This window comes from Euprymna scolopes, chromosome 37 (genome assembly GCF_053919585.1).
Source record: "Euprymna scolopes isolate OS-2025 chromosome 37, ASM5391958v1, whole genome shotgun sequence".
NCBI lineage: Eukaryota > Metazoa > Mollusca > Cephalopoda > Sepiida > Sepiolidae > Euprymna > Euprymna scolopes.
This window is the reverse complement of record NC_136518.1, coordinates 58,271,399-58,297,671: the sequence shown is the minus strand read 5'-3', so window position 1 is coordinate 58,297,671 and position 26,273 is coordinate 58,271,399. Positions and strand designations below refer to the sequence as shown.

The 26,273-nt window shown below is 31.2% G+C and overlaps 1 protein-coding gene across 1 annotated transcript in view; it reads left to right on the top strand.

The window, feature by feature from the left end:
* LOC145261202 (uncharacterized) overlaps positions 1–26,273 on the top strand; it is a 751,089-nt gene that overhangs the window by 634,824 nt on the left and 89,992 nt on the right. The window contains exons 87-99 of the mRNA XM_080119542.1: positions 471–612; positions 2,066–2,206; positions 2,816–2,935; positions 3,744–3,875; positions 8,028–8,315; positions 12,056–12,180; positions 14,016–14,192; positions 16,133–16,225; positions 17,685–17,768; positions 19,986–20,143; positions 22,369–22,477; positions 23,550–23,660; positions 26,049–26,170. Of these exons, the coding sequence (XP_079975668.1) occupies positions 471–612; positions 2,066–2,206; positions 2,816–2,935; positions 3,744–3,875; positions 8,028–8,315; positions 12,056–12,180; positions 14,016–14,192; positions 16,133–16,225; positions 17,685–17,768; positions 19,986–20,143; positions 22,369–22,477; positions 23,550–23,660; positions 26,049–26,170 (1,802 nt within the window). The remainder of the gene's footprint in view (positions 1–470; positions 613–2,065; positions 2,207–2,815; positions 2,936–3,743; positions 3,876–8,027; positions 8,316–12,055; positions 12,181–14,015; positions 14,193–16,132; positions 16,226–17,684; positions 17,769–19,985; positions 20,144–22,368; positions 22,478–23,549; positions 23,661–26,048; positions 26,171–26,273) is intronic.

The window sequence follows — 26,273 nt, the reverse complement described above, 5'->3', positions numbered from 1 at the left end:
TTTTAAAATAAATGTTTATTGACATAAATAATTAATACCGAAACAAATTAAAAATTTTGTAAATATAATAAATAAATGGAAAAAAATGAATGTTTACTAAATATTGTTACAAAAATATAAATTCTACACATAATAAAAACAATGAAATAAAATGTCCAAATATAATTAAACTACATAATAAACACAGATTCAATTGATATTGTTGAAAAAAAATTTTTTTATTTGTGTGCAGATATAACCCTCTCAACAATTGTATCCATGATGCAAACTCGAAGGAACATATGTCGGTGATTTGCTGGAACGTAATAGAGCAAAGCCTGCAGATTAAGTTACACTGTTTAACGACTTTAAAATAGGGAGTTGCTTGGATCAGTAAATATGCAGTTATACCACAGATTTCATTTTGTTATAAATTGTTATATTTTACGTCCTTCTTAATACATTTATTTTGATTTTCTTTCTCTTTGCAGCGAGCTATCTCTTCAAGAGCCACTGACCTCGAAGGAATACTTATGATCAACTCTGTCACAAGAGAAGATGCAGGAGAATATATTTGTAATGCATTTGGAGATCAAGGAAGAACCTCTGGAAGTGTACAGCTGATTGTCAATGGTACAAAAAATTATTTTTCATTCACACATAAATTATTTTTTAATAAATTTATGGTACTGATCTAGAACTTGACCCAGAGTCGTGTGGCCATTTTCTGTTACAGTAATCTACCGGAAAAAGTTGGCATGAAAACAGTCGGATGATAAATTTAAAAATGCTGAACAAAAAAAAAACTTTAACACAAGAAGACTTACCATAAGTTTAATTATGAGATAATTTTTTTTCCAAGGAAAGTATACGAGTATTAACTTTTTTTTTAACAAAGTTTTCAAAGAATTATTCTTTTAAAGATGAAAACACAGAAATAACTATGAACGAAAAGCTATTTTTTTTTTTTCATGAAAAGTATCTAAGAAGAATTTTGGCTTATTTTTGGACAAAAAAAGTTTCAATAAAGTGTTTGTTTTTTTTTTTTCTTTTTTTTCATGGAATTATGATCGAAAAAGCATTTCGTTTTTAAAGAAAAGTATCAGAAAAGTAACTTTTTTTTTTCTTTTTTTTTTCATGGAATTATGATCGAAAAAGCATTTCGTTTTCAAAGAAAAGTATCAGAAAAGTAACTTTTTTTCCTCGAAGCAAAGTTAAAAATTTTTTTTAGAGGTGATGAAACAAATTTTTTTCTTGTTGCAACTGCTTCATTTAATTGAAACTTGTCTGCTTTTAGCTGATTATTAGTTGTATAATCGCACTGAATTTTTCTAACTACTTTCCCGGCAGCTTACCGTAAATTGCCGGAAGATGCTGACGTGACCTTAAGTCAGATTCTGGATCAGTATTGAATTTATTGACAACCTGTATTTAAAGCACTATCATTTTATTGTTACTAAGAATACATTTCATCTTTAACATCTAGTTTAAATAAACTGATTCCTAGATCACAATATTAAAGAGACAGGCTTAAAAAAATCCTTCTCGACACTTTCTACCATTTTAGTTTTTTTCTTTGCCTACTTGTCAACTGTTTAATCTCAAACCCAATCTTGGATATGACTTTAAATTCACTAGTGAAACTAATATGGAAACTTTTCAAATACCCGTAGTGAAACGAATAAAGTACTAAGTAACATTCGTCTTAATGTGACACTCTTCTGGAGGTTGAAGGTACAATCTTCAGTGCAAACGACACTAGTAATACAATTGCAGATTCCTGAGATTGACAGATTCTCGAGTTCAACAAGATACATATGAAAAAGGTCAGAGGTTACGTCTGCCAAAACCTTGTGAGAATAACACTCAAGCTGAGAACAATAGTCCGAATAATCCAAATATTTTAAATCGTCAATACTATTGATTTATATGTATATCGTATGTTATTTAAGATATAATATTTATGTAGATGACTCTATTCAAAATTGTATGAATATCGATATATAGAGAACAATTAAACACCTTATATAACCGAATAAGTTGCTTAAAGTTTTGTTTTGAAAGCAATATTATTTTCCGTCTTTAGGAATTGGACCAGGAACAGAACGTCCAGAGGGTCCTTGCCGTAAAGGTGAGGCCACGTGTAACAATGGGCAATGTATACCTGCTGATTACCGATGTGATGGAGAAGAGGATTGTTCTGATGGTTCTGATGAGTTCCAGTGCAGTAAGTAGAAGACCAGTTTTTGTGTATTTCCAACATCACTTTCTCTTTTTTATTTTGTTTCTACCTTCTCTTCCCATAAATAAGAATCAAAGTCCAAACGGACTTCATCCAGCAATTTTACTGGTTGTTGTATCAAAACTATGTAAAGCTTTAGCAGCTCTTTTCAATCTTTCACTGATTCAAATTTGTTGCAATTGATTTGCAGGTATCAACAATTTTCCTCATTTATAAAAGGTAACAAAGAAGAAAACTGAATGAATTTACAGGCCAGTGAGCCTCACCGCTTTTCTCTCCAAATCCATTGAAGTTCTACTCAAACGAACAATTATAGCTCATCTTATATTCATTACTACCCTCTCTCTATTTCAACATGGTTTTATTCCAAAACCTTCATGTCTCATAAATTCACTTGTGATGAAAGAATGGTATCGAGTTAATTCTCTCATAATATTCTTCATCGTTCAACTGGCAATCCATTTATGTCATTAACCCTTATCCTCAGACGTTGTTCTTTATAAGTGGTGATTCATTAGTAATTTTTTAAAGCTTTATTTTTATCATCTTAAAATGTATTTATAAAGACACATCGTTTCTCTGCTTTAATTTTAGGCAAACCTTTGCCCTGTGAGCCGAATCAATTCAAGTGCAGGAATGGACAATGTGCAATGAAAATCTGGAGATGTGACGGCGACAATGATTGTGGTGATGGATCTGATGAAGAGAACTGCCGTAAGTTTGTTTTTCTCTATATTAAAAATTTGGGTGCGTATACGGAATAAGGGCCGTGTTATCGTTAATATCTTTCGAGCAGATTCCATAAACTATCGAAAAGTGTTGAACAAAAACTCCTCTTTATCCTGTTCTTTTTTTTTTCTTTTTAAAGAATAATTGTGATATTACTTGTAACAAATACAAACATTATCAAGATGGCACCGCACTTTATGTTGAAGCTTTCGCCCCTAAACTATTTGATAAAAAAATTGAACAAGTAATTTCTTTAGAAAATTATTTTATAATGTAGAAATTTGGTATTTAATTAATAGTAAATACCAAATTTCCATATTCTAAATTAATTTCCTTAAAAAATGACTTATTCAATTTTTTTTTTAGAAAATGCTTTAGTGTTCTATGTAAGTTTAACTTTAAAAGTTTTTTGTACTTTATTTTTTATTTAACAAAATAAATCTTGTTTAGAAACATCTTTTTCATAATGTCGATCAGAGAAATCATTTCACATCAAACTTGCAGAACAAACTGTACCCCTCTCTAAAAATTTGAACACTATTTTGCTTCAACTCGCTTCAATAATCACATATGCAAGTTTAATTTTTATGAGAAAAGAGAAGCTTAATCTTAATAATTGATGATAAAAATAAAGAAAAAATTTATTTCACTTTTAATAGACACAAAATTTACTTGTTTTTAATATTTTTGGGAATAAAATAGGAATTTGTATACACATAAGCTTGAATTCTTCCTTTTGTAAAACTCTGAAATTTTCTTTTGTAATAAGTTTTGTTATTTTTCATTTGAATAGCAACTGGTCCACCTGGTTCTATGTGTCAAATGGATGAATTCAAATGTATTGCCAGACACCAATGTATTCCATCAAGTTACCAATGTGACGGAGAGAATGATTGCATCGATCGGTCAGATGAAATGGGATGCAGTAAGTAGCTTTCCTTTTAAACATGGTTCAAAGAATGAACCTCAATCGAGCACGTTCCATGAACGTAGAGAGTTACTAGCAACGTCTTTTCTGTAGGAAATGAAAGAGATCCTCCCACTAAATTTTAATTTTGATTTTGTGAAGTGCTATTAGCTGTGCGTCCCAGATGTGCCAGCTGTAATCCATCTTAGAATGTATCTGATCTGATACAGGTAGAGGATTGTATCAAGAGTCCGGTACTTTCTGGAGTAGCAGAATGATGCAACCATTTTACAAGTGATTTTAGCAATTGATCGAATATTGAGATTTCATTTTAAATCTTCTCGGCAGCACAGTAGAATTATTTTTTAATCAAGCCATATTTTATCAGGTTGACAAAGTTCTTGCGGTTTTTAACTGTTAAATTCAGATGAACATATTTCAGCTCAAACAAAAAATTATTGATCGAAATTAGCACCATCAGAATCAACAAACCTTTGCTAACACAAAACATGTAAATTTATGCCAATAACTAAGAATCTTGCGTTCTGGTGGCGATGAAGTTGCTGAAGACGTTTTTGATATCGCTTAGGTTTTTGAAGCATTTCTCATGTAAATAATTGTCGAGATGCTTGAAAAAGTGGTAGTCGGTAGGTGAGTTTTGGAGAGTATGGTGGATGAGGCAGTTTCATAGGCCAATTCGTTCAACTTCTGCAGGGTCGGTTTTGTAATGTGCGGTCGGGCATTGTCATGGAGGAGAATTGTGCCTTTTCTGTTTACTAAGGCTGGGTGTTGTTGTTGAAGTTTCTGATGCATTTCATCCACTTATTGACAGTACTTCTCCACCATAATGGTTTTGCCTGCATTTAAAAAAACTAATAGATGAGACCAGTTGCAGATCACCAAAATAGCCAGTATGACCTTCTTTTGATGCAACTCTGGCTTCAGGAAGTGTCATGGAGCTTCGTTAACGTCTAACCACTGAGTTGAGTGTCGCCAGTTGTTGTAAAGAACCCACTTTTCATCGCAAGTTAAAATCTGGTAGAGAAACGTGTCGTTCTTGTTGCATAAAAAGGGAAGATGACACTTTGTAACGGCATTTCTTTTGGTTGTCATTCAATTCGTGCAGAACCCATTTATCAAGTTTTTTTTGTCATTCCAATCATTCTTAAGTGGTTGGAAATCATTGCATATGTTACGTCTAATTCAGAAGCAAATTTTCAATTGGCTTGGATTGGCTTCGACTAAGGCTCTTAATTTATTGTCAACATCCAATGGCCGACCACATTGCTTATCATCTTCAAGACTCTCGTCTCTACCATGGAATTTCTTAAACCACTATTGGGCTGTGCGTTCTGTAGTGGTTCCTGGACCAAACGCTTTGTTGATATCGTGAGCTGTTTCAGATTTTCAGCCTAACTTGAATTGAAATAAACAAAAAATTTTTTATTTTTTTTTTTTATTACATTTTCACCCCAAACAAGGCAAATTGCCACTTTGGTGTAGGGGGCTACTATCAGGGGAAACAACTACTGGGGTACTATGTAGGGATTTGAGCAGCAAGGTGTCGGTTCACATTACACTTGAACTTCTGCACGTCAGTACTGTTGGGGAAGCAGAGACCTGGAATGGAATTCCAGAGTCTTGCGGTTCTGGGGAAGAAACTATTGGAGTAAAAAGATCTTTTACATCTAGGGATCTCTACAGTGTGGGGGTGGGATCTAGTAGCCTGTCGGGTTTGTCGAGGGTGCTCGCGTCGTGGGGGCACAAGTGATTGCAGTTCGTCAGAGCATTCACCACTAAAATACTTGTAGAAAAGGCAGAGGGATGCAACATTTCGTCGATGGGACAGAGGCTGAAGCTTAGATGCCAGTTCAGGGCCTATCAGGTTTGCGACTCTCTTTTGAACCTTGTCAAGGAGCGAGAGACTAGTAGCAGATGCACCAGCCCAGATGTGGCAGCAATACTCCATATATGGGCGAATGGTGGCCTTATAGAGGTACAGGATACTTTCGGGTGTTAGTAGTTTTCTAGCACGGTAGAGAGAGCCTATCTTTCTTGCAGCGGCCCTGGCAATGCCTTCAATGTAATTGTTCCAACTCATGTGCGAATTTGCGTTTTTTTCCGTCTTTTCCTCAATGTTCTGAGACAAAGACAATTGTTTTAAAACGATTGTAATTTAAACGATTAGATGATGTGAAAAACGCTCTTTACAATTATATATAAAGTAGCTATTATAATAAAAACTTATTTGAAAATACATAATTTGAAATCAAAATTAAAAATTCCACAAGAACCTTGTCAACCTAATATAAGCATGTCAAAATATGATATCAGAATATCATTTGAGAGCTCATTAATGAAGTCTAGAATAGAACCTTGAAATATCTCTGAACTGATACTATTTGCTTTGAAGTTTTGCTCATCAACCTATAAACCTATCAGAGGAAAAGGATTCAATAGTTGAAAAGACATTGCAAGATATTCCATAGCCAAAAGTTTGTGAAGCAATCTTTTACACTAAACCTTATCAAATACCTTTCAGATGTCGACAGCTATTGCTCTAGAAACAAAAGCTCCTATCAAAATATATACACTGATTCTGTGTGATAATACTCTTTTCGTTTCAACAGTTGACCTTACAGGACAAAATCCATATTGCTTGTTGGTAGTTTATTTTGCTGAAGTGATTTGTAGTTTAATTTACTACAAAAATAACTTACTCATTATGTATAAGAAACTGATTTATTTTTTGCGATGCAAAAGACTGATCAACAATATTTTTATATAATCGACAACAAAGTTTTCCAAATCGTTGGGAAATATTTCTCCTTAAGAAATAGTTGAATAATTTTTCAATAATAGCAGTTTTTGTAGTAGATTCTTTAAACACGATGACTGGGAAGTTGTCAGGGGTAGTTGCCTTGCTGGTATCTAGGTTCCTGATGAGTTAGGCAACATCCTAAACCAAAATATGTATATTGTTCAACAAAAGGAGAGAATTAAGAAAGTTTAAGTTGATCATAGAGGTAGAATTTGTAGCAAAAATCTTAGCCACAAGTTTGAATTCATCAGATGTTGAAGAGTGCGTCGGAACCATTTATGTTCTCCCTCTCTGACAATCTGAAGAGGGCCATCATTAATTTTATCTTGTTTTGCAGCTTGACAAATCATGCCTCGATAGGAACAAGAAAAGTCACAAAACATAATTATATATATATATATATATCCAAATTTAAACAACATAGTAAGTTCTGACAAGAGAATGTTTGAAAAAGTGGAATAGAAAAAAAAAAATCAACTCCTATTTTCGCCTAGTCACTTATTTCAAAAGTTTTCTTCCTGTTTCCTTTGTAATGTCCCATAAGCTGAGAAACAAATGGAATTAGGAAATGCATCTTTGCTCAACGGTACATTATATTGTCTAATATAAAAACAAAACAAAAAATAAGTACTAAACTCGTAAACACTTTTGGTGAACTTTATGCGATTTGTAAAAAAAAATTGTTGTAGACAAATGAGACATGGATCGCTATGCCGACTATTAGCCTCTGTCTTTTGAACAGAATACTAAAAAGAACTTTTAACTTAACAGGTTCTGCACTGTCTGGCAAGATGCAGCCCTTTTTGCATTTCTGCAGTGTTACATCCCTGTGCTTGTTTTCCGAGTACTTCTACAGAATGTGCTCCAATGAACTTACTGCACTTGTATCCATTTAACAAAAATACCTTCGATCTATCTGACTACTAGCAACATCCTACCCCTTCAGTGTAGACATTTTAAAATGCTAGAAAGTTTTGTTTTTTTTTTCTTCTTCAAACCGCTTGCCTTTGTAATTCTTGCAATTTTGTTGTATTTCTTGTAAATTTGTAAATTTTCTCTGGGCGTACCAACATGAAGATATTCAAATATTACATGAAAAACATCTTGCTGATCAACTTCTCGCACAGGTTGCTCTCCCTATAAATCTGTTCCCTGTCATAATTCCTGCGCTAAGGGCTATTGTGACAATATTTGGGATGATTAAAAGTACAAATAGAATTAATAAAAAAATAAAGAACATCGCTTTCCACTTTTATATTCAGTTCCGATGTACATGAACCTTTTAGCTATCATTTATAATATTCATATGCCATAACTTTTTAAAATGTTTTTTTTAATTTACTATTCAGGACCTCCAACAATTATCTCACCTCCAATCAAAGATATCGAAGTTGAAATTGGTGGCACTTTTACGATTTCCTGCCAGGCCATTGGTATTCCAGTTCCTTTGATTATCTGGCGCCTTAACTGGGGTAATATACCATCAGGTGACCGCGTTGTGACTTCAAGTAAAGATGGTAGCGGTCTACTTACCATTTCCAATGCAAGACTCGAAGATGCTGGTGCTTACACCTGTGAAGCTATGAACAACAAAGGCAGTATTTTTGCACTTCCTGATGCCATTGTCATTGTTAAAAGTAAGTTCTTTGTATCCTTCTACACTTATTGCAAATTCCCCAAAATGCTCAGCCTTACTCGGGACACGTGTTTGTTTCTTATTTCACTATTTTAGATGCATGTAACAACATATTATTCAAATCTATTAAATGCACTATAACTTTCTTATACTGTTTATTTTTTCATTTGTTTAGGAATAGTTCTCCACTTTCTAGTCAATATAATTCAGAATTCTGAAAAATCTGATTTTTGCTTAAATCGCTAGATCTTCGCATAGATGTGAGTTTTTTGTTTTGGGGTTGAATCAGCTTTTGTTTTCTTAAGTAAGGCTAAGAATAACAAATTAACACTTCTGTCCAGCCATGCCTAAAGTGGTCTTTGTAAGTGGTAAAGTACAAATATGAAGAATAATTTGGATGAAAATGCTTATTTATAGATCAATGAATATATATCAACGAATTTATTACATAATTAAATTTGAATACGAATTGTTTTGTTTAAAAATAATTACTTTGTTCAGAGGATATAATCAAGACCGTCTTAAAAGACAAGATGGCCGGTGAGCAAAAATAATTTAATCTGCTGACGTCATCACGGATAGTCCATACCGGTGACACCGGTAGTCACCGGTAGGCATTCGTAACGTCTTGAAGTCAGTGTAATATTTCTTTTTTTTATTAAAATGCCTTCACGGTGCATCGTTCCAACTTGCTGAGGAAATTATCGTAAAGGACCAAAAAGTGACAGTATTTTCATTTCCGAAAGATAAAGAATTATAATGCAGTAAAAAAAAAAAAGATTTTACACCATCTCCATTAAGCAAAGTAAGTTTTAACGTGCTCCCCCCCTGTATTTAACACGATGTAACTATAATTTAATTCAATATTATCATCCTAAATGTTCTACCATTCAAAAGAAGCTTCAAATAAATTGGTAATATTAAAAAAAAATTTTTTACAGCATACAAAACTAATGAAAATGCGAAACAACATCGACTCTTTAAAACACGATTTTTTTAAGCTGTTGACACACGTTTAAAAATCTAACAAAAATTAATTTTCCTGAAATTTTTCAATATTTAAAAATAAATTATGCCGGCTGATAAAATTTTTAAACTTTTTTTTAAAGCTAGAAAGATAAAATTTAAAAATACTTATTTTATATATATATATATATATATATGAAACTAAACTAAAAAAAAAAAAAAAAAAAACGCGCGTTCACTCGTGGTCTTAAACAGTCTTGGCCTTCGGGACCAGATCAAAGTGTAGTATCTGTCTCCAGATGCTGCATTCTATTTCTTGTTCTCTTTCGGTGGAGGAGAAATCCTTCACGACTGAGACAATTTTTATTTTTGTACCTTTTCTCCACGTTAAAAAACGACCCTGGTGTCTAACTCTGTCCCGTGGGGAGGCATAGTAAATAAGTACAATTCATTTCATTAACGTAATTGGGTTTGTATTACTGTACACATAGATTCGAAAAAGTTGTCAAAAACAAATATATAACAAATAAATGTTATCAAAGGCAAGACAAGTTACTTTTCTACCAAATATTTTTCGTGTTTTTATTCAATGTAACATGTTTATTCAGCTCGAAAAACAGTGTTTACCGATGTATTCGAAAATTCAAGATGGCGTCTGATTCTCTCTTTAACACGGTAAGTTTGGGATAAGGTGTTATAAATAAAAAACTATACAACATACTATTAAAAACCCGCCGAATATATGTCAACCTATGTCACGGTAACATATATTGAGCGAGTTTTTAACAGTATTTTATCCGTTTTTTTATTTATAACACCTTTTCCCAAACTTACCGTGTTAAAGAGAGAATCAGACGCCATCTGGAATTTTCGAATACATCGGTAAACACTGTTTTTCGAGCTGAATAAACATGTTACATTGAATAAAAACACGAAAAATATATCCAGTTTGGTAGAAAAGTAACTTATCTTGCCTTTGATAACATTTATTTGTTATATATTTGTTTTTTGACAACTTTTTCGAATCTATGTGTACAGTAATACAAACCCACGTATTTTAACAAACTGAAAATATGGATATAAAAAATGATTTTGCATGTTATTTTTGTTATGTGGTGAAATAATCTTAAATAAGAAACATGATTTTTTCTTTAGGTTAATTTTTTTACTGTGCAATATTTCATGAATTTATTAAAAATATTGTTTTTGATTTTGAAAAAAATATTGTGGTTCATTTTGATTTAAAAATATTCATTTTGATTAAAAAATATTCATTTTGATTTAAAAAAATATTCATTTTGCTTTAAAAAAAAGTTTAATTTTAATATTTGTTTATTGTCTTAACTCATATCAAATGTTTTGCTTGTGTTCTGCTTCAAATATTCATAATCTTACATGCATAATTTTCATTTAATTATATTAAATAAACTTCAAGTTTATTTCAAATCAAATCGTGTTCCTTCACTTTTTTAAAATGTAATTTATAAGTAATTAAAGAACGCATTCTAATCTTTAAAATCTATAATACAACGAAATATTCAATTGCTTATAATATACTTAAACAAATAACTTGTGTTTTTTTTTTATTATTTTTTTATTATTATTAGATGAGTTTCAGTATAAATCGTGTTCTTTCATTATTTCAATCCAATTTTGAAGTTTTGTAACGCTGTCTGTAAAAATTACTGTTCATTATTGACAGTCTAAGAGTTCCACATATCTTGCTTGTTGGGACCTCGGCGATGACGTCATTTTTTCAGCTGGCCGGCCATCTTTATAACGAAGGCCACGATATAATTCAGTGTAATTGCTGAGCAACACGTTCATTGAAGATTGTTATCACAATGTTGGCTGGCCAAACGTAAGGTTCATATGTATGCTTTCCAAAATGTCATTGTCAAAATGAAAGTTCCTGAAAGTACTAGGCTTTAACCAGGATGCACATTCATCCTTATTTTATTTTAGATGCATGTGATCACAACATCAAAGATAAATCTATTAAACCAACGCATTATCATGTCCTTATACTCTTTTTCATCTGTTCAGGAATGTGAATTCGCCACACTTTAAGAAAAAAAAAAATGGGATCCTAAAAAAATCTGATTTCTTAAATTGCTAGTCTCTTATGGATGGGAAGTTTTATTTTTGTGTTAAAATCTGCTTCATTTTTCTTAACGGAGAATAACATAATTTAACACTTCTACCTACTCGGGCCTAAATGGTCTTTGTAAATGGTAAAACACAAATAAGAATAATTTGGATGAAAATGCTTCTCTATAGATCAACGAATATATATCAATGATATTATTACATAATTACAATTTAAAAAGAATTACTTTGTATTGAGAAAATAATTAAGTGTAATGCTTATTTATAACACTTCCATTGAAGCTTGTTATCTCAATGTCGGTGGCAGAATGTAAGGGGCATAATTCTGCTTTCAAAACATGCGCATTATCTCAAGCAAGACAACATAGGAAAAAAAGTTACTTCTCTTACAAACATTTAATCATTGTTCTCTTGTGATAATCTTTCATCAAAAAAGCTCCAGATTTCATTCAGGCTCCGGAGTTCAACAAAGATTCTCAGTTCGAAAAAAATACACCTGAAGAAGGTCAGAGGTTACATGAAACGTGATTGTAGTCCAGGATGAATAATGTAATTCCCTCTATATATTTGTATGTTTTTATATTTACATGTTTTATACTGTAATAATAGCCTTCAATAACGATATTTTAAATGATAAACAATCAAATGCTCTTTTCATTGTTTTAGGACCAAGTGGAAACTGTCCTCCACCAGTGTTTAATGCAGTTGCTGCTACAAGTGAAGAATGTATTGAATGTTTCTGCTTTAAACGAACCATCCAATGTGACAGTAGCAACCTTAAGAAAGTTTGGGTAAGTTTCTTTATTGATATATAATATATAATCTGATATTTTATCTAAATTTCTGATTTCTGTTTATTTCTTTTTTCACATTTTTCCATGCAAAGTATATATTTGATTTTAATGAGTGGCAAACAATAACATATTTTCAAAATGTCAGGAAAAGATATTCTGCTCGCTGAGAAATAAAAAAAAATTTATATCTAACAACCACAACCTGTATTTAAGTGTTACCCATAAAAATCTAGGAAACCAAGAATTGTGGATACCAGAAATAAATCAACCAGAAAGAACCAGAAAACCTCTTTTCAGCCCTTACTGTAAAGCCTTTACCGACGATATGAGAAAATATTTCTAAATAGAACTGTTACATACTAAAATGAAAACAATCGTTGAATTAAATAAAATATTAAAAAGGAATAGTTCATTAATGAAATATCCATTTGAAAAGCAATATGCAAATTAATCTTATGACGTTGATCGCATACACATCAGTATACGAAAAAAATCATTGTTTTATTTTATGGAAATCGCTCCAGACAAGACATGAAGCCACTTGATGTGAGGAGCTAAAAAAAATACTTCAAGATCAAAAACTAGCCAATAGGTGTTAGGTAGATAGATTACGACTCGGAAATAGCAATTCTTCCCCCTTTGTCAGAAACATCGCTCATAAAATGTGAGGACTAAAAGACAAAATAAGGAAAGTGAGTTATGAGGTTGCTGAAAGTAAACTCGAGGTCCACTTTCTACTCTCCTGTTTTGAATATGCATTTGCCATTTTAATTTCGCTGTTGATGCGATAAAAGGTTTGACTGTATAAATATGCATGTAACAGCAATTTTGTTTGGACAGGTCTGTGTCATTATTCTTATTGGCATTAAGCGTCAGAAGTGGCTGATCTATTCTATTGACTCGCAAGCAACTTAGATTAAATCAGAAATTAGATATAATGTTGCGTCAATCACATTTCTCAGTCCAACTAAATACTAAGCCCCAACCTTGTCACAACCAATGAAGCGTTGGTGTTTTTTAAATAGTGCTCAATAATAAATAGGGCTGTATTAGTATATAGTTGTCTTTATAGAAACAATATTGGTTACATATGTGCATACATGTTCCAGTTGTGATTTCTTTTCAAATTCAGCCTCATCAGACCACTAGTCTCAACTGGTTTCAAATGTACATTGCATAACTCTTATCAACATTGGGCAAATCATAAACGGCTGATCCATTCCATTGACTCTCAAGCAACTTAGATTAAATGTGAAATGAGATATAATATTGCTTGAATTACATACTTCTCTGATTCCAACTAACCACTGATCTCCAGTTACGTTATCCTATCAACTCCAATCCTGACCCTGTCATAGTATTATCCTATTATCATCTCCATTTTATCTTATTTCCCTTGGTTATGAATAAAATTGCAAGTAATTGTTTACAATGGATCTTTATTCGTCCGGAACGATGAGGACCATTTGATCATTCTAGAGGGATGACAGATGCCATGTGCTGAATTGTGAAGCAAAGATTGTGCAATCTCTAACTCCTTCTCTCCTGAGTTGGTACAGTTTGATTCCAGTAGCAAGGGGAAATCTAGGACGACTGGAACCAATGCTAAGATAAGCGAAGAGCACATACAGCACCTGATATTCCCAAATGGTCACCCAATTTAGTACTGACCAGGTTCAATATTGCTTAACTTTGGTGAACAACAGGAACCAGTGTGTCAAACGTGATTATGCCATGTATCATTTCCACTAGGTTTTAGATGTCAGCATTAAATCACTCCAAAACGGTTGATATGCCGTATATCAATTGTCATAATGCTTATTCTTTTGCAGCTTACTATGGGCAGCCATATTGACCTTGTGACCAGGAGGGGAGACACTGTACCTGATGCCAAAGAAAACTTCATCAAATACAATGGTGCAAAGAGAGAATTCAGAATACCCAGCTACCAATTCATACCATCGGGCATTTATTACTTCAGTCTTCCATACCAATTCCTTGGAAACAGGGTAAAGTTTACATTTTTTTTTCTTCATGTCTAAATATAGATGCTAGTTATTTATTTCATTGAAAAAGATATAATTTTCAACCACCTGCGTTCAACTTCCTGGCATCATCATACATTTAAATATGATCAATAATTCATTGGATTGCAAACGTTTGCAATTATCCTTTTTTGCCAGTGATTAAATTACCCCACGTATAAAGTACACCGCTCAGTTTAAAATGGTTTTCATGGTATCCTTAAATCTCAAAAGGGAAAAAACCATCTGTTCTAGAGACTTCTACTAGTTAAACATACATAAGTGATTTGGCTGACTGCTTTTTGAACTATGAGCACAACATGACAGGAACTACAACTTATATGTAAAATATCATCTATGTATGAATTATTTAAATACAAGTTTTTCTTTTTTTCTTTTAATTTCCTTGTTTATTTTCTTTACACAGCAAGCAATTTTCTTGGTTTTGGTTGATAGATTGTATAATGTGCCTCCACATGTTCTTATTTTGACCAATATTTAACTACTTGCGATCTCTTGGTCGTCATCGGTAGCTAGGTATTTTTGAAGGATTTTTTACATTTGATTTTTCTGTGTGTATGTATATATATATATATATATATAAGATGCATGAAAAAATGAATAGCCGATGCTCAACAGTATTTATCAAATAATGATCACAGAATATGAACCCATTATTTTTATTTGAATCTTAATGGAAATGTATTATTTTGTTTAAACAAAAACACTTTTGCTAAAGTTATGGTTTTCAGTTGTAAAAAAAATAATGAATTTACTGCCTTTTTTATGAAAATAAAGCATCGTATAACAATAAGAAAAATTTAATTGTTTCAGGAACATTATGAAAAAAGCCCGTAAAGTCAGTATTAACGAAATCGATATAAGTCGAAGAAAAATTTATTTTTTGAACTAACGATATTATCATTGAATTAAGCATTGTTTATTAAATATTTTCACGCAAAAGATTATAATTGCAAAAAATATTTTCTCTTGATTTTTAAGGTTTCATTTTCACCGTAATATCTATATGTAAGATTCTAATATTTTCCTTGCGTGAATGAACGTGTAATCTTCAGCATTACATCATTTTTAAAATCTTAAAAAAAAAAAAATCAAAGCAGGACACACAAAAATAATTAAATTAAAAAGATGTAAAAGCTATACAAACGTTCATAGTAGAAATGCTGGGGAAAACAAAAAAAAGAAAACCATTACCAAATCCTTTCGCTCTGATAAGTAGTTATTGATGGACAGATGTCTAAAGGAAATGGGATCCATGCTAGCAATCTTGAACAATCTACTTTTTGCCTGACCTTCTTCTTGTTCTTCATCAATGATCTTACAGGTCATATTCTGAGATCATGCGTTGATATCTGTACTTTACAAATGACAAAACTGTTTTTGGTAACACTTCAAAGAGCATCTTTGATGAGCATCGTGCTAATTCTCCCTCTTCTGCTCTGGAGCATGTTCTTCATGACAACTTTTAAGACTGTTTTTTTACTCCACTTAGAATAAAGTATTCTTTGAGGAAACACCTTGTTTTGATAACCCCCTAAGACCATTTTTCATCCAGATATAAAATGGAAGACTTATACTGAATCTGTTGCTGAAGTTGATAGAAAAATGGTTGGATCATTCTACCACTACAGAAAATACTTGCTCTTACCAATTTTAAACCGGTTACCACAATCAGCAGCATAGGAATACAATACAAAACAAAATAAATTTAAAAAAATTGACCTAATTTCAATAATGACTAAGTAATAATATTGGATTCTATATTTCGACTTTTTAGAGATTAAATATTAAAATGAAATAAAGGGCCTTGTATTCTATTAGATATGCTTTTTTTTTTTCAGTTCTTTTTAATTTTATTTTAATTATATATTTATTTATTTATTTATTTATTTTTTGCTTAATAGTTGACCAGCTATGGCGGAGAACTCAATTACAAGATATTTTATGAGACTGATGGATTTTCAGTTCCCATTGACCAACCAGATGTAATTCTAACGGTATGACAATTTTATCGATTTTTGTAATGGTTAGACTTTGTTTGTATGTAAAGTTTATGCAAGTTTATTGACGTATTACAGTAGCTGTTAGTTGTACATTTCCGGCGTTGTCAGGAATCTTTTGGATTTTTATTTTAGTGTAATCTTTTTTTTAATATGCTATCTACCTTTTTTATCCAATATTTTTTTCTAAATTGAATTTTGAATAAAAAAATATAATTATTACTACATCGATTGATCATTAAATTATTAACCGAATCAACTTGTCATGAAACTTATTAATCATTGCTAATGTAACGTTGTTTTTATTTCTATTTATAAAATGATTGAATACAAATATCAAGAACTTTCAATGTTTAGATAAATACGGGTTTGCTAAGAATTTTGAAGCTAAAATTATTTATTTGACAGTGCTTCCAAATTCCTTTCAAATTTCAAAAAGTCATGAAGTAATTTATATATATATTTTATTTTTTGTAACTATTAAAAAAATTTTAAGATAGTTGACTTGTTTTACAAAGAATCCGAAATGCATTGAAAATGATTTAATTGCATAATTAAATCTTTTGTATTAGGATTTCTAAAAAAAAACATTTTCTTATACTTTATGCTGTTGCATTTTTTAGTTTAATAATAAATGGATCAAAAGTAAATATTAAAAAGATAATAATCTGTAAATTATGTAGACGTTAGAAAAACGGACAAACAAGAAGTGATCACACAAGTTTATAAATATGGAGATCTTTTTAGAAGGTGGAAGATTAGCAATTATTGAAATAAAAGACAAGATTTGGAATAACATTTTACAATTTTGATTACAGTTTGCATATACAATGTCTTTAATATTGGTAACAATTGAGTAGGTGTAATATAATAGATTAGGAGTGCATAAGTTGAATGTCTAAATATTCTTCCATTATAGTGCGGTAATCTTAGGAAACATACCTTTGAAAATATCCACAGTATATACTCTAAAATCTGTTTCTTAAAATTACAGTATTTTAATGAAAGAATATTTAGGCATTCAACTTAGGCACTCTGAACCTATATTGAGGCAACACTTATTCAGACATAAAATACCTTCCAACAACAAACCTTGATTGCAGATATGCACACACACTTGCATTTGAAGTTTGTGCAGGAATTTACAGAATGCAACATCAGAACCCATCTATGGAGAAATGTAAATAGTAAAATTTAAATAACAATTACAAAAAAGGCAGAAAAAAAAAACGTACTCGAATACTTATTTTTGTAATGCTAGCAAAAAAAAAATCGGTCTTGATTCTTATTTTTGTCAAATTTTGAATTTTTTAATTTCTTATTGCATATGTAAAAAAAAAATGTTAAAATATCAATTCTTTCGATGCATAGACTTTATAGGTTGGAAGCTATTGATGGAAGAAGGCAAGAAATAAACCGACTTTATTATACAGAATTATTTCTTTTTGGCATTTAGGGCAATGGTATTTCACTCTATCACACTGGAAACACAAAATTGACTCCAAATCGTGAACATAACGTTAAGGTTACATTCAGAGAGGTAAGTAATCTGTTATGTTTCTTTCAATCTACCCGTCCTTTTCACTTTTTCTTGAAAACAACTGGTCCAATCTGGTTAAAATTTTGGATGGACCTTTGCTTTGATAAGGTACAGCGATCTAAGTATTATGATATCCGTTCAATGCAGAGTTAAGGATTAATAAAGGATTATTCACCACAATACTACATTTACACTAGTAGTTTTCTCAGAAACTACTGGGCCGATCTGTCTGAACTTTTGTTTGTACTTTTAGTATGAGGAGGTGTAGCAAACTAAGTATTATGATATCCATTCGATGCACAGTTAGGGATCAGTAGGAATTAGCATTTTATGCAAAAATTAGCACAAATTTTACCATATTCAATTACTAATTTGGCACAAAACACTCATTTTAAGTAAACTGGCTGTAACCTTTGCTCAGAATTGGTATTTATATAAAACGCAAAGGCTTATAACTTCTATTAAGTATCAATATTTAAGGTAAATAGATTGTAAATTAATAGGCAAACGAAAATATTTTTGGACTAATTTTCTAACTGTATTATATTAAAAATAATTTACATCGGTAATAGTAATGATTACCATGAGTGGTCGGTTGGTAGGCGAAAAATAAATCGCAATTTTTGTCAAAAATCCGGAAGAGAAAAAAAAGTCCAGACTTATTTGGCTCATTATAAAAACATTTAAAAAAAACTTAATTTCTTTTTTTTTTTTTCTTTTTTTTTTTTTTAATGTGTTTAAAGTGCAAAACTTCATATGCATCCAATATAAATTTTAATGACACAAAATGTTTCTAATAACTTAATAGTGTGAGATTAGAGCTGTAATAAAAAATATAACCACATCAAATGTAAAAGAAAATTCTCGCAAATTTGCTAAATTCAGTTTTTCATTCGTAGCATAAAATTGTTTTGGATTACCACCAAGATGTGTTATGCTCAAAATGTATGAGGCATTTATTTTGTGTTGATGAAGCTATCCTCAGTACTACTAAATAAAGGTAACCCTCTAAACAGGGGGAAAAATTGTCGTATTCTGCATTCATTATATATTTATATATTTTGATTCATTATATAATGGTATCCTTTTTTTCACAATAGGGTTGTTTATTTAGACCCATACTTTCAAATTATGAGATCTTAGTATCATATGCCTTAACTGACGAGTATAATTACTTTTATCGTTCGTCATCAATATAGACTTTCTTTTAACTAGATAAATCTAGTGACTTCCCTTTTTCTCTTTTAGTTTTTATCTATCCTTGTAGAGTTGTTACTTCATACTTTTTATTTAAAGTTCAAAATGACATTGTTTAATAATAATCCTATATACGTTGCCATATCCGGTCCGCTAAACATAAACAAACAACTATCATCTATACTCCCATACTCTGAATAACATGCTAACGTTTAAAATTAATTAAAATGTGAAATTTTATGTTTTCATTAAATCGTATTGTTTATTTAATATTGTATTTTTAAAATGTTACTTGTTTAATATTGATCGATTATTCCGGACGAGTTATTAAAGAGTAAACATAAGTTTTCGGTGACCGTGTGTGTGTATATATATATATAGCAATTATATATATATATATATATATATAATTACTAAGTTAAATATTATATTTATATTAGAAACAATGAAGATAATAAAAAGCTCAATATACTAGCTAGTGCAATAAAGAAAACAAAGTTCAAACATTTTATCATCAATTTATATATGTATATACATCCATGTCTGTATATGTACGTCTATATCTATGGATATGTATAATCACATTGACACTCCAGTTCTCGTCAAGTCATCGAAGTTAACGATGTTGAGCCTGGTTATTTGGGAATTCTAGACACTGAATGTGCTCTCCGCTTATCTCTGTATTATTTCCAGTCATCCTGAACCTCCACTTCCCACTGATATTTAAGAATGCCGTCTCAGGAGAGATGTGGTTGGATATTAAGCAACTCTTGCCACAAAAGTTCCACGTGCAAACACCTTTACAATGGGTATCCAAAGTCTGACAAAACTGAACAGAAGCCAACATGTGTGTGTGTGTGTGTATATATATATATATATATATGTATATATATATATATATATTTATATATATATATATATATATTTCATCAGTATATTTTAATGAAATATTTTGTGCTGTTGTAATTTTTTTCAAAATTTATTGCAATTTATTTAAAACTTTTTTTATTATTTTTGCAGCATGCTTGGCAGAAAGAGGTCTTTGATCCAAGGGACCGTATCCGTTCTGATACTCCTGCCGTGGAGGAAGCTACCCGAGAAGACATAATGGAGGTATTGGCTAATGTTACTAGCATTACAATAAGAGCAACTATTGATTCTAGCCAAACGGAAATTCGGTAAGTTTTCTGTTTTGCCCCCTTAAATTCGTGAAATATTTAAAAAATTTAAAAATATATAAATAACGTACAATAACCAACTTGAGGTGATACCGAATCTTTAGTAGTTTAAGTTTTAGTCTGATACATACAGAACAGACAACTTTTCTTTATATAATGCATTAAAAACAATAAATATATTTAAATAGAAACACGTAATCTATATTACATTTCTCTTTGTCCGTTCCATTTTTTTCTCTGTACTACTGGGCCGATCTGGTTGAAAATTCATATGGGCCTTTGTTATAAGATACAGCGTACTAAGTATTATGTTATCCGTTTAATGTACAGTGAGGGATTAATAAAAATTAGTATTTAATGCAAAAATGAACACAAGTGAAACCATATTCAACCATTAGCGGGCGGGGGGCTTTGTTCGAGCGTAAAATACACTTAAAGATATTTAATTTGCCAGATTTTGTATATATTATTATAGCTGTGATTTAAAAAAAAAAAAAAAAAAAAAAAAAAAAAAAAAAAAAAATTAAAAGGTATTTCGGTGTCATCATCTAGAACCGAAACCGTAGCATTCAAAGCTGGTGACGTTACCACTGTACCAACGTGATACGCATAAAACCTGTTAAAAATTAAAAATAAACTAAAATGAATGTAAAAAATGTTTAACGATTTTTTTTTTTAATTTTAACCGCTTTTTTTCACTCTTTAAAATTTTTTTAACGGGCTAAAGACCCATGAAAGAACGGTCTGTAAAAAAATCCAATCATTTGAGGCCTCTAGCCCTGCTCTGCGACTTTTAGTTTCAGAGGAGATAGTGAAGAAATATGGAGACAGCACCGATAGACATATATAGCTGTCTATATATAAGATTAATTTGGCATGTAGTATTAATTCTAAATGGATCGGACATAACTTTTGTCTGTTTCTAATAGGCAAAAAATCTAGTAATGATATAATAATTACTGGTAAAATATAATAATAGTTTAATAATATCAAACAAAATAAGCTCTACACCTCAATATTAGCCGTTTAATAAATTCTGCACGACTTCCGCAATGGACATCCCATGCTTTCCTGACTTCCAGATGAAAATACACTGCAATTGAGTAGTTAGTTTTCTTTTATTATAAATTTTCAGTCGGAAGAGACAGTTTACCTCGAAAGTTTAAAGGATATGACACCATCCTATTTTTCTTCAATGCATATCCTCCATATATATATATATATATATATATATATATATATAAAAATGAAGTCTTTCCCCCTCTGATTTTGTCCTTAATAGGATTAAAAATTAAGACATCTCATGCAAATGTAATATGCACGAACTGCAGCACAATATCTGAGGTGTGTTATAGGCCTATTACCTCTCCACTTCCTCGAAAATCGTAGATTCCGATATTTTTTCTGGTGAGAGTTCACTGCCAAAATCGGTTAAAATCAATTGAAGTGGTAAAATCTTTTCTCTCTAATAAACTCCACCTTCCCCCGTCACCACTTAACACCATTGCAAGATCGTTCACAAAGGACAGTTACGAAGGAACACTGGTTTGGATTTTTTTTACTTCGTAGTTGCTTAAAAAAAACTAGAATGGAATTTTAACGAATCGAAGGGTTATTTATGCCATTTTTTTTTTTTTTCGCTTTTCACAATGTTTTTTAGTTTTTGTTTTTCCGAACACGTCCATTTTTTCCCTGATTTATGCTTTTTGTTTTTCCGATTTCTTTTTTAAAGTTTTACGTTTGTTCACTTGTTTTAGTTTTGCCGATTTTTTAAAGAAGTTTAACATAGTTTTTTTTTTAATATTTAAACAGGGTTATTACTTCCCTTACACACACACACATACACACCTTCAAACAACCGGGCAACGCCAGGTACCCCCGCTAGTTGCTAAATAAATATGAGACATTGAATTTTCTGAATATGTTGACCTTTTTCTGTTTAATTTTTCTTGTATCTAACGGGGTTCTCTACCAAACCACATTGCCACTGCTTTAAAATTCAAATTCTTAGATCATTATAATAAAAATATTTAAACGAGACTAAAACATCTACAGGAACCTGTTGTTTCTATATATGCCGTTGATTTTTCCAAACATAAACCATTGACAATTTATGCATGAACACACACACACGGATTTTTTTGTTTTATATAGAGAGAAATTATAGGCCACAAAAACAGCCTTTCTATTTCGATATGTATTTATTTACATTTTTTTAAATCCAGTATCAATGGAATTACAATGCATGGAGGCACTCCACAAGGTCGAGGAGATCGTACAGTATTGGTTGAGGAGTGCGACTGCCCAACTGGCTATGCTGGACTTTCATGTGAGGTAATTTGTTATATATGATGTTCATTGCTTGCAGCGAAATATTTAAATAGGTAACATAAAAATATGAATATTAATTTTTTTATAGAATTTTTACATTCTTTTAAAAAATAATATTCGAATAAAAAATACTTTTAAAAATTTTTTACATTCTTTTATTACATGGTTCATATAAAAATATGGAAATGCTAGTTTATTTTTTTTTTTATTCTTGTATTTTTAATTTATTCAAAGATTTGGATCTCATGCTGTGTTATTAGGAAGATTTTATTAACTGAAATGTGTTTTTGTAAAATAAAGAAAATTTAACAATTTGATATTTTTTTTTTGTTTTTGATAATGAGTGTTGAGATGATTAATTTGGAATGATATTTATTGATTTTAAGCTATCAGTTAAACTTAAGTTTATAGCCCCCACCCCTAAATAAGTGTATTTTTACATTTGCAAAAATATATCTACATATTTTATGTTATTTCATGGTAATCCAAAAATTAACAGCTCTATAGCTAAATATTTAGAGATTTTAAAAGAACCAGAATTAGTAATTGTATCGGAATCGGAAATTTATATTGAATTATCAGGAGCAGCTGAGGTTTAATTTCCTAGCATTTGTTTGGTTTACAATTTATATAAGAATATACAAGTCATATACCCTTATATAATACAGGATGCACCAACCGGACTTTGCCCGGGAAATCGTGCAAACAAATTAAAGTTAAAAACTAAAACGACTAAAGATTTTTACATTTCACATAGATAGCTCCAATTAAAAATGTGTTATTCCCCCTTGCTTATGTTTACAAGTTTTTAGGTGATTATTTAAAAATGTTTCATGTTTAGGCTCCACTATATTAATCTTGCTATTATATTATATTGTAAATAAAATGATACAACAATAACAAATATAAATTATCTAGTCAGAAGCAAATTTTCTTTTGTCAGTTAAAATGCTATTTTGGTTTGAATTTTAAAATCCGACAAGATAATTTTATATGTTAAATAACGCTACCTGTTTTCTTAAATCTATTTTGTGTTATTTGATAATTACATTTTCAACGCATTTTTCTTTTTCAGAAATGCGCTAATGGCTACCGCATGATTGACCAAGGACGTTATGGTACGTGTTTGCCTTGTGATTGCAATGGCCGTTCCAATGACTGTGATCCCTACACTGGTGTTTGCATTGTAAGTTTTTCGTTTTCTTTTTTTTTTTTTAACTATTGTGTTACCGCTTATAAAGGCCGAGAGCCACTCGAGGATAAGGGTTAATGAGGTGAAAATTATTGCAATAATAGGTAATTTGTGACATTACCTGTTGCATAGAGAACTCTAGATATTTGTATACAAACTGAGTTTCGCTTTGTAGACATCGACATATATTTAAATGAGTATACACAGAGAGCCAAACTGAACGTCCTTTCATAGCATACACATAAGACTGTCAACAGGAGTAGATTTTTTTAAATAGTTAAGTGTTGTCAAGGTCATATTATACCAACTACCAGTTAAACCCAGAGAATCTGCTGGTCACATCAAGAACATTACTAAGAAAATTAAAAAACAAGCAAACTGCGGTATTCAACCAAACCTACATATATACAGGGTGACACCAAAAAAAAAAAAAACGGGCCCCAACTCTAATTAGGCCCCGTTTCTTAGTGTTTTGTCTGAATGAAATGAAACTTTGGTCATAACTAGTTTATTATATTCCGAACATCAAAACACAAGGGTCTTTGGCCTTTTTTCTCCGTTCTACAGCATATGTTATAGATGGCTTCCATTTAGCTTTTGTTTTTTTGGAGTCACCCTGTATGTGTGTGTGTATATATATATATATATATATATATATATATATATATATATGTGTATGTATATGTGTATGTATATGTATGTATATAATCTTGCAGAATTGATCTTATAATTCTATTATAAAATTTACTTATATTATTATTTCATTTTTTATATATTAGTATAAATAGTAACTCTATTGTATCTACATTTTGTTATTGGTATTTTCCATTGGAGAGCCATGTATTTTACAGCTACCGAAACAGCTACATAGTAAGCAGCTGATGATCCCCGTCTTCTATTTAACAATTTTAGTGAACGTTTTCTCTTTTTCAACTTTATATAGTTGAATTCTCTTTTGTAATAGACATTTTAGATTTCAGCTTATGCAAGTGCTAAGTCAGCGATAGGTTTTTCTTTTTCTTTGAGAATTTAAACTGCATTCTTTATTTTATACATTTTTTTTGTTACTCAGTTTCTTTATATATATATACTAGCATGGGTGCCCGGCGTTGCTCGGTTGTGAGGTGTTTTGGAATTTGAGATGAAAATTTATATTCATTTAGATCATTGAGAATACTGTTCTCATCTTGGATGATATTCTCACAATGCTTCAGTCGATGTAACCTTCAACCTTCTTCAGATGCGTGTTGTCGAACTCTGGAATCATTCTGTCAATTCTGGATTCTGTATGGAATTTCAAATGCAGCCCTTTATTTAATTCATGGGAGTAACTTGTTCTTGTTTCCTCAGCCATGATCAGATAAGTCTAAGTAATTTTGTAATTAGTATTGATATTGAAACATTGTGTGAATTTACATCTAGGATGAGAACAATACTGCAAATAATCTAAATATTACAATTGACAATAGATAATTTAAAATTTGTCACAAAACAATAACTCATTTGTTGGAGCAAGAGGTTAATCTTACTATAAGTCGAAATCATGTTGGCATACTGGTTCTCAGATCATTTTTAGACAACGATTAGTACTTAGATTGAAACAGTCATTGACATGTGTTAGCAGTGCAGCTGCATAACACATATGCAAATGACCAAGCTAGCGTGCGATATGACATCACAGCAGAGGAAGAGAAAAGGAAAAAGCAAAAGAAGGAAGACACTATGTAGTTGGTGTACCGGTAAGGCATGCTGGTGTGAGATGGATATGTGGCTACGTGGTTGTGTAAGAGACTTTTAAACATTTGGCATGACAGTTTTGTCAACTATATGGCAAACTAAAAGACTTTGAAATCAAGATACAATGCATTCTTTGGAAAGTACTGTTAATAAATGCCTTAAAAAGTGAGTAAAATTTCTTTCCCTTTTTTTTTTTTTTTGTTTCTTTGTGACTGTCTTTACATACAGTGTGTGGGTCAGTGTTTAAATGTAATGACACCATTGAAGAAGATTAATGACAAGGTTGCAAGATGACAATTTGGGAATAACTCCCTCCCCCTATACATGGATACCAGACTTACTGAGAGACTAACATTGTGTCTTGTCATAAGACTGGTTCAGGTCATGTGTTCCACTTAGTTTGCAGAAAAACGACGTCTGCAGAAAGATAAAATTGTATTTATCTCTGTTGCACGAACTAAGCTTTTTGAAAGATCAAATATCCGGTTTTGTTAGAAGCTGTGGTAATAAGACGAGCTCTTGCTGTGAATGTCTTACACACTTCACATAAAAACACGTGTAACAAAAAAATGCCATTTTATTATTAAATTTGATGATTCCAAAGTGATTGTATTAAATGGATTCTTTACTTTTTTTATATTTCAGGATTGCCAAGATCACACTGGAGGTCCCCGATGTGATATCTGTGAGGATGGTTTCTATGGAGATCCTTCACGAGGAATTGAATGCAAACCTTGTCCATGTCCACACACATCTGAGCCAAATCAGTAAGGCTTCAGATTTCAGTTTTCAAATTCTGCAGCATTTTCTCCTAAAAGAAACTGGTTATGTCCAGTGGCGGCACAAGAGATTATAAATAATTATCCCACC